The sequence below is a fragment of the Moschus berezovskii genome, chromosome 9, assembly GCF_049115385.1.
Source record: "Moschus berezovskii isolate FMDL1 chromosome 9, NW_MosBer_1.0, whole genome shotgun sequence".
Classification (NCBI taxonomy): domain Eukaryota; kingdom Metazoa; phylum Chordata; class Mammalia; order Artiodactyla; family Moschidae; genus Moschus; species Moschus berezovskii.
In genome coordinates, this window is record NC_142468.1 from 89,299,066 (window position 1) to 89,314,941 (window position 15,876).

Sequence of the window (15,876 nt, forward strand, 5' to 3'; positions counted from 1 at the left end):
GCAGCCGTGGGCCAGGTTTGTATTTCCCCTGGGAGGCGGTTAGACACCAGTGAATGAAAACCCCCGAATCTTGTGCTATAGGAACATGAGGGTCTGTGGTCGGCGAGCATCCACGTGTGGTTTGATGCAAAGCCACGGGCAGTGGTGCAGACTACAGCCCCCAGCCTTCGGGGACTTGTTTCAGATACACTTACTTGGATTTCATCTGAGCACCTCATCTGATAGTGATGTCATTTTTATTTAAAAGAGTACCATATAAGGAATTTTTTTTTTTTAAATGCAAAGTTACCCATAATCCCTCTACCCTAACACAAACATGTTTGTTTTATCTTGGTCCTCTGATGTTTTTGGGTCAGGCACATATATTTGTGCTTTGCCTTTGAGATAATACTTCATATCCAGTTTTTCCTTCTATCTTCTGTTATTTTGTAAACACATTTCCATGCTTAGATGTCTCATTGATCATCTTGCATTATCTCATGATGTTTTGGAGCGGCTGGGCCATCATTTTGACAACCTTCCCTCAGATGTTTGATTTCTGGGTCGTTTTTGTGAGATTTGCTTTTCTAATCCAGGAGCATCTTTTGGCTTCAGTGTGGGGCCTGCCAGAAGGCTCAAAACAAATGAAATATTTGCTCAGTTCTCATTTAGGGGAATTTTCTTTCTGAGTTGGTCTGGTAGCTTTAGAAAAATGTGACTTTGGTTTTATCCTGGCCTGTATTGCTGGGACTTGACTTGTGGCTCAGGGAAAGGAGGAGTTAATATCCAAACTTGGTGAATCAGAGTGGATTGGCCTGGCTTTTGTTCCCAGTTGTTCCCAGTCCTTGACAGATAGCATCAATGAAGAGTCATCATTTGGAATGTGGGAGCTGCTTGAAAACCCTTTAATACAGGCTGACAAGTGGGCAGTGTGAAATGTGACTGGGGGATCTGTTTTAGCATCTTTGTAAAATAATACCACGCTGTATGTTCCCAATGTGAAAGGACTGATGAACATTAAACATAAATGCTGAAGGCTGGAAGCTCATGTTAACTTGAAGGCCATGACTGTGAACTTCACTCTGGGCTTTACACTCTGGAGGTTGACCCCTCTGACCCCACCACGGCAGCCCTTTCAGTCTACAGACATCAGGGCTGGTGCCTGACCTGGCAACCCCGCTGCCTGACTTGGTGGTTCAGACTGAAAATTGTCCTGGGTAGGTGCTCGCTCTGCATTTCCCTCGAGATTGCATAGACCAGGAGACAGCATGTCCTTGAACTTAGCCCCAAGGCAGAGTGCCCAACTGGCACGATCCTCCCGGCCTGCTGCCCTGTCCCTCAGCTTCTTGTCTGAGGGTCAGGAATTCTGAGGCCATTTCTTCCAAATGAAGGAACAGCCTCCAAGCCCGGTGGACAGAGAGGGGGGTGCCACTCTGCTGGGAAGATGTGGATGGGGGCACGAGTCAGCCGACGAGTCATGAAGGACTCATGGTGAGACTCGGGTGCTGACAGGCCCGGCTTCCTTTCTGCTTGATGAGCCCTCGAACCCCAGCCTTCACCCACTCAAAACCATTGGTAGGACCCTACAGTCTCATCGCCCTGGCATCAGGGCTGGATGGAGATGAGAGGGTGGTGATGATAATGGCTGGCATTTCTTGAGAACTCGCTGTTTACTGAGTGTTGTTCAGAGCACTTCATGTGTGTTAACTGAATCTTGTGGCAGCTATATAAGGTGGTAGTGCTGTAATTTTTCATTTTATGGAATAAGAAGCCAAGGAACAGACTGGTTAATGGGCTTCTCCCGTTCACACAGCTAGGAAGTGGAGACTCGGGCTTTGGGGGCCCAGAGCTTGTGCCCCCACACGCAGCAGGACCCTGCTTTGCTCGGCCACTTGGGCCAGCTCTCCCCTTTCTCGCTCAGTAGAACGAGGCTCAGGGAGGGAATAAGTGTCAGGTGGAGGGTCCTGGTGTCCCATGTCGTCCCTGGCGGGGACCCCTGCCTGCTTGCCTATCTCTTCCCGCTCAACCATTTGCCAGCCTAGGTAGGGGAATTCAAAGAGGAGCCCTAGACCCCGACATCAAAGTGTTGTCGGCCTTGTTGGGATAAATAAGCAGGACTGTAAAGAACTTTCCATATAGAACAAGAGGTAGGCGCAGATGAAATACCCTGAGGGCTTAAGGGAGGGCGTGGTGGCGTCCAGCGGGGCCATCATGCGGGGCGGCCAGTGTCTTCTCCGTGTTTGCTCATTCATTCTCTGAGTTCCTAGTACGTGCCGATGCTGGGGGTCCAGAGCTGAAGACCCCTAAACGTCCACTGTCTGGTGGAGTGGCTGGAGGCGTCTGTCACCAGTGATGTGCTGTGCCCAGTGCCAAGGGAGCAAGCGCACAGGACCGGGGAACTGTACATGCCAGGCAGAGTGACCCGTGTGAGCTGGACCTTGAAGGACAGGTCGGATACTGCGAGGAGGCAGAATCGGAGGGAAGGGCACTGCCGATGGAAGGACTGGCGTGGAAGGGCGGGGTGAGCTCTGGGGATGGCTGGCAGTGCGGTGGGTTGGCTTGTGGGAGGCAGAATGGAGATGAGGCTGAGGGGGCTGGCAGGGCTGGGAAAAGAGCTTGGAAGGCCACACTTACATACCCCGTCTTGCCTACAGGATAAGGCAAGATGGTGGGTTTCGAGTTTTGGGTGCTTATCTGATGGTGTCTTCATAATGATTAATCTGGCCACTATGTGGAATTTAAATTTTAGGAGAAATTGCTGGGGCTGCCACCCCTGCCCCACCCCTCCCAAAAAACCCACTTAGGAAGCTGTAGCACTGGAGGAGGCTGAGATGAACGCTTTAGAGAAAGGTAGCGGAGCGGGAGAAGGCATCTGAGAGCGCCATGGGCCTGAATCGGCAGCATTTATTGACCAGCTTTAACTAGGAAGACTGGGAGGCTTCCGTGTCACTGCGGCCGGACCCCAGGAGATGGGGGACGGGGTTTGGTGTGGAGGGTGACAGGGAGGTCCCTCTGCTCACCTGGGTCCAGGAAGCAGCGGGACGATCAGGAGACAGGCCATGGCTGGAGGTGCAGCTTCAGAGCTATTAGCCTGTGTGATAGCCTTGCTCACAGTGGGGTCAGAGACATGATTTTGTCATCAGATGAGTTTGGAAAGCCTGTCCTGTGCTCGCTCTTGGGGCCCCCAGGGCACTCGCAGTGTAAAGCCTCTGAGAGTTCTGCAGAAAGGAGGCCTGGCTGGTCCAGCGTTTCTCCCAGGGATATAGACCTCACTAGGGAAACACTGACAAAGGTTCGGCTGAAGTCCTGGGAGTGGATGGACGCCTTGGAGAGGGAGACCCAAGGATGGACTCGAGACATGCCTCGGGAAGCGGCCTGGGGGTCAGGTGGAGGATGGGGCCCAATAGTCAGAGGGGAGAGAAGTTCTGAGGGCAGGGGGTGGGCAGGTTCTGTGGAGATGCCAAGTGTGGTGTAAGGAGAGGGCTCCTCGGGGGTTCAGGGGCATCCTTTGGGGAGCAGGTGTGGGGAGGAGAGGGACTGAGTCCTGGGCCGTGGCTGCAGGACAGATAACAGGCGGGGTTGGGGCAGCACATAGCACCACCCCTGCATTCCTCTCATGGCCCGCACGCCCCAGACCGTGGGACGCTGACGGGCACACAGAGAGTTCTCCCGGAGACATCTGGCCATCTCAGGACACCTATTAGTTCTCATAAAGAAGTTATTATACAAAAAGAAAGCAGGCATAGGACATCTGGCTGCTACTTCATTTCATTCCTGCTCCAGGCAAAAGATTGAGCCTCTGGCCACAGTGAAGCCATTTGGGGTGCCTCGTGGGGGAGCCCCAGGAGTGACTAAGAGCCAGCTCAGCCTCTAGCCAGCGGCAGGCTCCGGGGGGATCCCAGGGCTTTGCTGTGCAGGGAAGGGATGTGAGCAGGTGAGGTTCCTGTTATTACACATTGTGTTGGATGAGTCACCTGGAATTTCCTAAGGATTTAGGTCAAGGATTGGAGCAAATGCAGGGGGAGGAGGGGGGAGGTGGAGAGAGATAATGAGCCAGATCCTGCCTGTGAGTAAGTTGTTCTTTGCTTTACAGTGAGACATCTCTGGAGAGGCTTTGACTGGGGGAAGTGAGGTACCAGGGAGGGTCTAGGGGCAGGAACTGAGCTGGAGCTGAAGGAGGTGATGGTTTCCCAGAGGGCCCTGGCCTGAGGCTGCCTTCTTCTCCTGCTGAGAGAAGGAGCCCTGGTGGCCACGGTGGCAGGAAGACCCCTGACCCCTCAAGAAAGGGCAGGGGACCCCCTTAGAGCCCAAACCCGATCCCAGGTGTCTTCCAAGGCCTCATTGAGCTCTCGTCTTCCGTAAGCTCGGGACACCACAGGCGGACGTCTTCATGGCAGGAAGTCAACTGCTGGCTGGACCGTCAGACTTCCGGGCGTCCGTCCAGCTCTGAGACTTTCCGTTGTTCTTGGTCTCAGTAGATTGGTCCTAGGTTGATAGAGCAGGGGTCCTTTCTGGGTAAAAGTGGGCTTGTTGCCTAATCCTTTCTGAGACCAGTTGGAATTGGGGCCCAGCTGCTGGGATGACTGTCCTGGGCCGGCAGGGACCTGACCTTTAGGTAGGCAGGTGGCTCAGACACTAGGGGTGAGAGACTGTTTTCACAGCCACCTGAGCTGGGCCGTGAAGGTCATGTTCCAGCAGATGAGGGGGGCAAGCAGTGCAGGCAGTGGGAAGGCAGATGGGGCCTAGGGTATGGAGTCTTCTTCCTCAGGGCCCAGACGGAGGCGGGCGCTGGGGCTCTGTCCTCCAGCTACACCGCGTTGGCGCGCCCGCTTCTCACCCACTCCCTGTGCTCAAGCTAATCGTCCTGCTCGGGCCTCCCCACTTTCCTTTCCCGGATTTGGATCTCTTGCACGTGTTTTTAATAGGCATCCCTTAATCCAAGTGTTGCCTTCTGGGTTTTATTCTGTTTTCTTTCCCTTAAACAAAACAGAAAGTCCATGCCAGCTTGGAATTGGGCTCAGAACCAGGGCCAGCCAGTGCGTTAGGCTGGCAGGGGGCCAGTCGAGAATTAAGTGCCCCCTGCCCCTCGAGGAATCTGGCCCTCACCGCAGCGGCGGGGGCTGGGGCTGAGAGTGGCTGGAGCGGGAGGTTCCTGCGTCTGCAACACCTCTGCCACAGGAAGAGGGATTAGCACAAATTCAGCAGTCTGACTGGGAGCAGAGCTGTGTGGAGGGAAGGCCTTGGGCACGCGCCATCAGCTGCCACACCAGGTGTGCGGAGTCCTTGGCCTGGGGACGCGAAACCACTTTCCTTGGGGCAGGTCACCCTACCCTGTCCTCCCAGAGGAGCCTGTGAGCCCGCATATGTTCAGAGGTTTTTTTCCCCGAAGCAGCCTTATGTAAAATTGCTTCTGCATTTATTGGGACACTCTTGAATCCAGGGTGGGTTGGCTGACTGTACTGACTGTTGTGGGGGAGAAGTGGCCCCAGTGAAGAGTTCTTTTAAGATTTAGTGCCCAGGACAAGCTTTATTTTCCCTATAGAACTGGTAAGAATTTTCTTTTTGCCAAACAGAGCCAGGTCGCATGTCATGCTCCCTTTTTGCCTTGTCTGCTAGGAAGCTCAGAGCCAAGCTGAGTGCTCTTTTAGTAGCTATCTATTTTAATGGTTAGCCTGTGTATAGTCTTCTCCTTCCCAGGGTCCTGACTTGGTCTTGTTCTGAACCATGGTGTGGATAAGTCCTTTAATAGGAAAAGAAATGAGGGCAGACATGCAGTTTAAAAATAAAGCACCATTCAAGGCAGAACCCCGGAGGTGGGGAGTGTGCTCGGGTGTGCAGCTCCTCTGGTGTAAGTGCCTGCAGGAAGCCCTGAGGGATGATGGGAGGAGAGAGGTGAAAGGCCAGGCTGACTGGCAGCTGTTTGCAGACCACAGTAAGTGCACGGCTGGGGCGCTGCTTCTGAACGTGGGGCGGCTCATCCAGACCTCACTCTTTGAAATGGCAGCCTTCAGACTTGGCCTTGGCCTTGGCCTGACGGCTACACTCCCCAAACTACCATCTGCTTAATTATGTGTCAGGCTCCTGCATCCTGTGTTTTCCACAACACTGTTTAGTGCGTGTCTGCGAGTTGCAGGGATATTTAGATAAGGGCTCAGATCTGCTTGGGAGAGCCTCTGGGCGCGGACCCCAAGTCTCTCTGATTCTGAGATACCTCGAAGCCTGCACATCACCAGAATGGCGTTCTGGCCCCATGTCACCCAGCGGGTGGCCTGCTGACTTCCCTTCTTTTGACAAGTGGGCTGGGTCAGTGTTCCTGGGAGCCTGGCTCACTGCCTTCTGCCTGGACTAAGCCCAGGGGGTGTTGGACTTGGCTTTATCGTTTGAGGACGAGGACTCTGTTCTGTACTTGGCTAGGGAAGCCAAGGCCAGCCCAGATCAGTCACGGCTGCCTCTTCAGGGTGACCCACGACCTTCCAAGTCTGCTCTCAGTGGCTTCCAGGACACTGCAGTCGCTGTTCAGACCAGGCCACTGAGGCCAGAGAGGGACGTCATGTCCCTGAGGCTGCGCAGCAAAGCCAGCAGAGCCTGCCTCTGGGAAGCGGGGCCCGCAGCGCTTCCCCAGTGCCTTCTGGACCTGACACGCTGCCGGGCCACTTTGAAGGCTCGGAGTGCACTTGGATTTCTTTGGTGGTGGTGGTGGTGGTTTTTCTTAAGGTTTCCAAAGCAACATAGCTCACATTTTAGTGAGCACATTGTTTAGAATATAACTTATCTCATTGGAATGCCAAACATCGAGCAACGCCAGAGTCAGATGTGGCTGACATGGCTCAGTCCAGCCTCCAGGGTACTGGCCGTGGGCTGTGGTAGCTCCTGCCCCCATCACACCCCCTTCGCCTGGACACCCTGCCTTCCCCCCTCTTCCTTTGCTCCACCCTGGCAGGAGAAGTTGGGGCAAGGACACTTTGCCCCCTTTGGTTGGAGGTCAGGCCAAGAACAGGATGTTCTCAAGTTTGAACAACCGAAATTATTCTAATTGCTGTTGACACCATTTATTGAGTGTCTGATATGTGCCCTGCTCTCCACTTGAATTCTCTCAGTCCATCCAAAAACAGCGCCGCTTGAGAAAGGAGATTCTCCACTCGGGTGGCCAGGGGGAGATGTGGACGCTGAAACTCTGAGCTAAACTGCTTTGCTCACCAGCACACAGCTGGTCTGTGTCTGGCTTGAAGCTTGGGCTCCATGACCTGGTCAAACATTTAGGTCAGTGACTGTCATCTGGGGGCTCTTTTGCCCCCTGGAAGACCTCTCACAATGTCTGAAGGCCCTTCTGACTGTCACAGCTGGGAGCGTGAGATGGATGTGGTCTGCTAGCGTCTAGAGGCCAAGGATGCCGCACACATCCTGGAGCCCACAGAACCCTCTCTCCCCAAACACAGAATTACCCGGCCCTGAATCTCGACAGTGCTGAGGTGGAGAAACCTCATCTAGGTGTCCTGACCCTCCAGCTGACTCTTCCTGGGTGTGGCAAGGGCAGGGTTGTCACCTGCCTGCAGCTCCTCCTGCGTGTGCTGACCTTCTTTTCACCCTTGGATGGGATCGTGGACGTTGACCCTGGAAGGAAGTCAGGGCCACACTGTCCAGCAGGGAGACCTGGCCACACCTGGAACTGCTTCTGGGTTTTTCTCTCCTGGGCTTTACACACTGTCAGCAGCCTGGGGAGCTGAGCAGAGGTTCTCGTGTGCTTTCGCTCTGGAAAGTTGCCTGGTGGGGTCTTGAGCCAGGGCTGGGACTTGGTCCAGTGAGCCCTCCTGGACTCTCTCACCAGCTCCCCAGAGACACACCCTGAATGACCGTCCATGTATATATATGTATGTATTAATAAGAGCCAGGGTGAGTGACCCGTGATGGAGCAGTGAAAGCAGCAAACTCCCTGATTGTCCAGCACATGGGATTCGAGGAGGCAGAGTGCAGGCTGTGGTCCCGGGAGCAGTGCACAGCCAGGAGGGGTGACTGGGGTCCACAGGGGGCGGCAGTGGGTCATGTCAGCGGGCAGGCGCTGGTGCAAATGAGGAATTATGAGGGCCTGGGCCCTGGCCAGGACGGACCCTGAGATGAGCGATGATGGAGAGACGGGCAGGAGGAGGGCACCTGGGCAGGTGTGGAGCCTGGGACGGCTGGAGGTGGCACGAGTCACGGGAGAGGCGATGTGGGGTCACGTGAAGGGAGCCTCTATGTCCAGGGAGCCCACCCCTTCTGAGAACCGCCCCTCACAGGATGGCAGTCCGCTCTAAGGCGCCCTTGACTGAGACACAGGCTGGCAATGGGGTAAATCCAGAGTTTCTCTCAGGTGAGTGTGTGTGTCTCAGCCGCCCCAATGGATGGCATCTGGATATGTGTGCAGGATGGCTTCTGTGATCAGTGGCAGGGACCCAGCTCACGCCGCAGACAGCACCCGGTGGCTGTGTGGTTGCAACTGCTGGGCACGGATGGACACCCCGGGTCGCACCAGCCTCATCATCTGGCCATTTCACAGGCCTGGATGCTGCTGCGAGATGGTCTAAGAGTTGGCCCATGATCAGGCAGAACCAGAAGCTTCTGGCCCTTTTACGGGGGCAGAGATCAGCATGGGTTATTGTGGGGACCTTGAAAGAAAGACAGGTGGCGGGAGCAGACTACACTGGACACTCCTGGCCTGTCTGGTGCATCTGCCCAAGTGTCTGTTAGTTCCAGGGCCTTTCAGATTTGGCACCTCCTTGAAGATTGCTTTGACTTAAGGCCAGGTGGGGCAGGGCCTCTGTGAGCTCAAACTAAATGAACAGTGCCAAGGCCGGCAGAATGCGTCTCCCAACACCTGAGGGTTTCTGCCTCTCTAGATCCTGTGAGTTTTACACAGGGAAAGGGTGGGGAGATCATAATGCCCTCCGAGAAGTGAGGAACAGTCTTCCAGGGCACCCAGGGGACCCCATCCAGGAGCCCAGAGCCTGGGGGGACTCCCTGACCCAGCAGCCTGGCCTGTCTCCTCAGACCTGCAGCCCGTCACCTACTGCGAGCCGGCCTTCTGGTGCTCCATCTCCTACTACGAGCTCAACCAGCGTGTCGGGGAGACATTCCACGCCTCACAGCCGTCCATGACGGTGGACGGCTTCACCGACCCCTCCAACTCGGAGCGTTTCTGCCTGGGGCTGCTCTCCAACGTCAACCGGAACGCGGCTGTGGAGCTGACACGAAGGCATATCGGTAAGGGGTGGCCCCGTTACCCACCATGACACCCCAGCCCACCACAGCCCCCACGGGAACCCACCTGCCACCACTGTGCCATGCCTCCCTCACCTGCCCCTCAGGCCCTGTCACCTTGTTTAGGGGAAGACAGGTAGAATCCGGGTTGCCTGTTCATCCCTTCTCGGACAGAGACCGTCTCTGAAAATTTGAAAGCAGTAGAGGAAGACCCTTGGATTTCCTGAGAAAGGCAACTGTGCCATTCTCTTAATAAAAATACCCTTAAAGTACGGAGCGCAGACAGGTAGATAGTCTGTCTGGGAGTAGTGATCTTTCATTTGTTCATTTCATATATAATTGTCCTAGGAACTTAGAAAAGCTGAAAAGACGATAGGTATTGCCCACTCCAGGATTCTTGGTCTTCCCTGGTGGCTCAGCTGGTAAAGAATCCGTCTGCAATGCAGGAGACCTGGGTTCGATCCCTGGGTTGGGAAGATCCCCGGAGAAGGGAAAAGCTACCCACTCAAGTATTCTGGCCTGGAGAATTTCATGGACTGTATAGTCCATGGGGTTGCAGCGTCGGACACAACTAAGCGACTTTAACTTTCTTTCACTTTGATTGCCCGCAGCCGGGACAGCACTGCTGCTAACACTGTCTTCTGAGCCCCAGCCCGTGGCGAAAGATCACTTAGTATAGGGAAGGTGAAGCCTTGATATGTGTCCCTAGGTTTGTTCATAGAATTATCATGCTGAGGATGTTCACAACTTTGCGATCCAGAGTCACCTAGAAGGGTCGTAGAGATGGTGCAGAGAGGGTGGATATTCTCAGACATTGTTCAGTGCATCCATGGTGGCCGAGGGGCTCTAGAGCAAACTTGAGAGCTGAGCAGGGCAGCAGGGGTCCGGGCCCATGTGAACCAGAGCACCTATGCTCTTGCTTGTATCGTGGGCCTTCACAGACAATCTCGTGTAGAGAGAGGGTTTTCCAGTTAAAAGTTGGGAAGCCATGGGCCTGCATCAGTGAGGTCATTTTCCAGGGAATAACCTGATGCCCAGGGAGGGGCAGAGGGCACACAGCAAGTGTGTGACACAGTGGGTGACATAGAGCCCCTGCCCCTAAACCCATACCCTTCCCAGACAGCCTCCCACTTGTTTTAAGAAGACCCGCAGTGGTATACACAGAGGTTTGTTTACTCACTTCATACTTCTGTATATCTAAAAATAGTATTTTAAAAGTTACCCAAACAAACATTTTTGTTCTTTGGATCTTGTCTTCCCACCTCCACCTCTGCCTCCTGCTCTTGATTGACGTAATAGTGGGCCCCACCCTGGGTCTGCCGGCTCCCTGGGGTCTTCGAGACGCCAAGTCCCGTAGCACTGAGCCAGGCAGAGCAGGGCAGTGGGGGTGGGGACGGCTGTGGGGCGAGGTGGCAGGCCTGTAGCTGATCACCTGCTTTCCATCCCACTCCACGTCGCGCCTGTGAAATCTGGCTCCATTTCCCGGCCCTCGGGGCCTCTCCCCCACTGGAGTGGGAACAGAGACCTTCCAGGCAGAAGAGTACATCCCCTGGCCGAGCAGAGACTCATTGTTGGAGGGTTTATGTAACCGCTTGAATTGCAGGGCCAGTTTAAAAATAATTTCTGTCCATCTGGAGTGGATTTAAGAGATGAAGAAAAACTAAATGATATAAACCTATGGAATGGTTTAGAAAAATGCATTGAGGGGAGAAAGGTACAGGGGCTGGCGTTCATTAAGCCATGCCTGCAGTGAAGGGCTCCTGGGGTGTCTGCTGCCTGAGGAGCCCTGCAGGTTGACTACATGAGTTTCTGAATGTTGGAAGGGGAAGGGACCTAATAGTAGCAGCAACAGCTACTGCTCACCAGGCACCCATGAGGTAGGTATTATCATTATTCCCATCTTACAGATGTAGAAACTGAGGCTGAGTGACTTGGCTGAGGCCTGTGGCAGATCACTGGTGGAGGCTACCATTAAGACTTACCCTGTGCTCTTTGCTCTCATTGTCTGCCTCCCTAGCTTTAGCAACCCAGCATCACCCATCACCTCGTGGTGGGATTAGGCCTGGGCTCTGGGTCCCGTTTGCCTGGTGATGCTGGTAGAGAACCAGTCATCTGGAACATCGACTGCAGCTCTGCCTCCTGTGGCAGCTTTGGCTGGTGCCAGGACCACTGTGTGGGGGCCAAAGAGAGCTGGTCCTGGCTAACCTGAATCTCTCTAGGGCGGGGTGTGCGGCTGTACTACATCGGAGGGGAGGTCTTCGCAGAATGCCTCAGTGACAGCGCCATCTTTGTGCAGTCTCCCAACTGCAACCAGCGCTATGGCTGGCACCCAGCCACCGTCTGCAAGATTCCACCAGGTACCACCACCTGCCCACCCACCCCTTCCCTGTGGGCCTCTTCTCTGCGGCGCATGCCTGGGGTGCCGGCAAGCTTTCTTCTTCTTTTACTCATTGGTGTTTGCACTGATAATCTGAAGATGCTTCACTTGGGTTTTCTCTGCGCCTTGCTGTCTTACTGTGACCTCCTGGAACCTCCGCAGAACAGACGCAGCACCTGACAGGTCTGCTTTTGATCTGTGGGTACCTGTTTCCTGCCTGTGTGCACCGATGCTGAGGTAGCATGCTTGTTTGCTTCCTTCTTCCCTTCCTCCCTTCCTTCTTCCAGCCATGCTGGAAACTGCAGGGGGATGGAAGGGTATAGGAAGCCCTCCTGATGCCCCCTCAGAGTGTACCCATCAGCTGAGTATATGAGGCAAAGACCCAAGTGTGCTTAATACAAGGGAGGGTGGTGCTAAGCACAAAGCAAGCAGCACAGGTCACATGGTGTTGGACCCAAGGGGAAAAACATTTAACTGTTAGGATGATTCAGAGAAGTCATCATGAAGGATAACACATTTGAGCTTGGAAGGAGCCATGGGCCTGCACCAGTGTGGAAGGAGTAGCACAGGGTGATGGGGGCAGGAACTGAGGGCATTGCAGGCAGAGGGGATGATATGGGCAAAGGCCTAGAGGTGAAGGAGGGCAAGGCACGTGTGGGCTGCACTCTGGCTGTGGTGGAGGCTGTTTAAGACAGTCGCGGACGTGTTTAGAAAATATGACGGGACTGGGCCATGTAAGGACACGAGATCACGTTTACTCAAGGGGACTGTTGAGGGTTTTCTGAGTAGGACTGTGTACTCCAGGGGGTGGCAGGTTCACATCAGAGGGTGGTGTGGACAGGGCCAGCCCTGGGTAGAAGACCAGGCAAGAGGCTGATCTTACCTAGAACCTTGCATAGAAAGCAGAGGCAGAAAGCCCCCGAGGCCCCCTCCTCCCAGGACATGCAGCCGCAGAGCGTGGACTGTGCCTGGCAGGTGGTATATGTGGCTCAGGCCGTTGCCTACGGCACGAGTGTGGCATGTCTTCCTGCCTGCCAGGTCGCAGATGATGGTGGTGCGGCGGGCCATGGGCAAGGTCAATTGAAGAATGCAGTTTGAGATGCGAGTGGTGCTCTCTGTTCCCAGGTCGTGTGGTTGCGTTTACAGAGCACGTGTCTATCTTGGGGCTCACTTGGTCCTCTCCAGTTACTCTAGCTTTCCAGGCAAGGAGGCATGTTGAAATAAGCTCAGAGAGATTAAGCCACCTGCACAGGACACACAGCTAGTAAGTGGCCGAGCCAGGATGAGCCTAGGGCTGTGTGCTCCCCTGCTGCTCGCTGGGCAGGGGGCTGGAGCCCACTGTGGGCCCTGCTCCGCCTCCTGTCCCCTCAGAGAAGACGAGGAGAGGAAGCCCAGCTGCACTTTTGGCTTTCTGCCCTCCCAGCCTCTCTGGTTCGGGCAGAGCTGGCTGTGCTGCTGGCTGTTAGTTCTTGGAATGTCGGAGCTGGGGGCTCCTGAGGCCAGCCTCTCCTTTCACAAGGGAGATACAGGCTTAGAAGAGAAAGGGACCAGAGTCGCACAGCCAGCCGAGGGGCCCAGTCAGTGCTGGCCTGCTAGTGAGTGTCACCTCAGCTCACCTTTGGGGCGTTTCCGGCATGTGCTTTTGTCTTTTATTTTTCTGGTTGACACATTCCTGGCACCTGGGCTGTAGGACTTCAAACAGGAGATTTATTGTATGCTTCACGTGTGCCTGTCTCTGGTTGTACTGCTGGGAGAGTTAAGCACACACCTTCACTTTCCTGTGAATGTCACCCTAACCCAGCCTTGTGCCCAGATCTCTCGCTATCCCTGGTCCCAGCAGAGGTGGTTCATCGGAGAACCCTGGGTGGAAGGTGCCCAGGATCCTCTGCTGGGCTTCCTGTTGGTATGGCAGGCTGGGCAGCCTCTCAGCTGCCCTGTCTGGCGCCCCCTCCATTGAAGGGCACGGGCTTCTGTTGCCCAGGTGGCCGACCATGCCCCCCGCCGAGGGCACCTTTGGGTCACAGCCCTGGCTCTCTGTTCCTTGGAGTCCTGCCTGGCCCCTTCACCCAGGGCAGAGCCCCCCACCTGCCTGTCTCCCTCAGCCTGCCCCCTGCTCTGGGGACTAGAACTTACGGACCAGGGCTGAGCAACCCCCTACACCTGTGTTGGCCGCACCTTCCTGTTGAAGCGGCAGTGGCTTCAGGGTGGAGACCATGTGGGCCGCCCCCAGCAGGTGGCTGAGCGTGGAGTCCGTGGCTAACGTGGAAACGCTGGTCTGGGGGATGACCTGGGGGGTGGCTTTAAGCAGGAGGGGAGCTCAGGCCGAGTATGGTCTTCGTCCCCACGAGCTCTGCGTCTGTCCTGTTGGCAGGATGCAACCTGAAGATCTTCAACAACCAGGAGTTTGCCGCCCTCCTGGCTCAGTCTGTCAACCAGGGCTTCGAGGCCGTGTACCAGCTGACCCGCATGTGCACCATCCGCATGAGCTTTGTCAAAGGCTGGGGAGCCGAGTACAGGTGGGTGCTGGGGCCGCAGGCCACTCAGGACAGCCGAGCAGGGGCTCCTCAGAGATGAGCTAGGCTGGCGCTCTCCCCGAAGAGCAGCGGGGCCGAGGCCCATTAGATGAGGAAGGGCTGAGCGGTGCTCGCCCAGCGTCTCAGTTTCTCAGGCACTGGCAGCACCTCACCCTCAGAACCCTGGGTGGGGACATGGGTATCGTCCCTGTCGTACAGATGAGGGAGCGAAGGCCCGGGGAGGGAAACTGACTTGCCTGAAGTCGCGTCGTTGGTGGAAACGCTGAGCCTGCAGCTGTGCCCTCTTGGCATCCTCCTCGTGTGTTTTGGGCACATGGTCTTAGGACGACCCTCTCCGACTCCGTGTCCCTCCCCTCCTCTGTGGCTCCTTCTCTGACCTGGTAATCCTGAAGAGCTAGGATTTTGAAACCAAGAAAGCAGGGAAGGGAGGAGGAGATGCCAGCAGTCAAGGGAACAATATTCACTTGCTCAGAAATTATTTTCTTTCAGAATTTCATATACTGGTTTAAACGCAGCACTGGTCAGGGGTGTCCTTGGTCTGCTCTGTCGAAGCTCTCAGACCGCTCGGGTGTGGGCCTAGAGCTGCCCATTCCTTTTCTTTCCACACCTGCACAGGAGCCTCCCCGAGAGGCAGGTCTGTGCGCCCAGCCCCCACTCCCCGGCAGATGCAGAGGTACCCACACGTCAGCCGAGCCAGCACCTCGCAAGTTATTACCCCCTTCTCTTCATTTTTCCAGATGTTTGGAATCCATTTTGTTTTGCAGTCATTCTGCACCCGGGCCAAACCCATTTCAGTATTGGCTCTGGGCCACCATTTATAATGAAATCCAGATGAGCGTGACTTATGGAAAGTCAGATTCTCATTAGAGGATTTCGGTCCGTAAAATCCTCGTCTGTCATTTACCGTATTTTAGCTGCTGTTCTCCGTGTCTGCCCCACAGTGCTGGGGAACAGAGCCCTTGGTCTGTGGGGCCTTTCTCAAATCCCAGTGAACAACTGGGCGGTCCGAGTGGTCAGCCTTCAGGAGAACTTAGAGCCCACTGATAGCAGCCTGAGATGGGCCCAGCCTGAGGGACATTTTAGCTCACTTCTTAGCCTTGGCTGGAATCATTTAGGCAACCAGAAAGGTTAGAAAGCTTGTCTTGTTTTTTGTTGGGGAAGGGAAATATTTAAAGATGGACCCAGTGGGAAAGAGCCAGAGGGAGGTCCGTGTGTCCCTCTTAACACTCAGACTGCCGTCTTGAGGGTCGCACGCAGGCACCCGGGTCTGGCAGGTGCCCTGGGACCGAGTCTGCAAGCCCGTTTCTAACCTTCCGCTCAGACGATGCACAGGCCAGGCGAGGAGGGTGGTGCCCTGGGGTTGGCGGCTCTCAACCTGGCGCGGCACGTGGCCCTCCAGCTTCAAGTTCTTGGGGAAGAGGCCCTTTGTTGGCCAGAGCCTTTCCCTGGGGCCACTGTGTCACCACGCAGGACACGCTGCCAGCACACCCAGTCCTGTGCGGCCCACCACGTCACTGCCGCCAGGCAGCACCGTGGAACAGCCTGACCGGCGGTGCGGCCCCTTCCCAGAACAGTCTCGCCCTCCTCTGCCTCCTGGGCCAAGGAGAGTAAGGTTTCATCCTTTCCTGTGAGGTGGCCGAGAGCCGGGCCTGGGGCCCGGGCCTCTCACCTCCAGCTGGCACCCTCACCTCCGGCCTCAGCAGATAGCCTTTTGCTCAGCAGAGGCCTTTGGGAGCTCGCCTGCGAGCTGCG

General features: G+C 55.5%; 1 protein-coding gene across 2 annotated transcripts in view; it reads left to right on the forward strand.

The window, feature by feature from the left end:
• The window catches only part of SMAD3 (SMAD family member 3), a 129,252-nt gene that overhangs the window by 108,409 nt on the left and 4,967 nt on the right, over positions 1 to 15,876 (forward strand). For both annotated transcript variants that reach the window (XM_055436105.2, XM_055436106.2), the window contains 3 exons: positions 9,004 to 9,216; positions 11,433 to 11,570; positions 13,962 to 14,106. In XM_055436105.2, the coding sequence (XP_055292080.1) occupies positions 9,004 to 9,216; positions 11,433 to 11,570; positions 13,962 to 14,106 (496 nt within the window). The remainder of the gene's footprint in view (positions 1 to 9,003; positions 9,217 to 11,432; positions 11,571 to 13,961; positions 14,107 to 15,876) is intronic.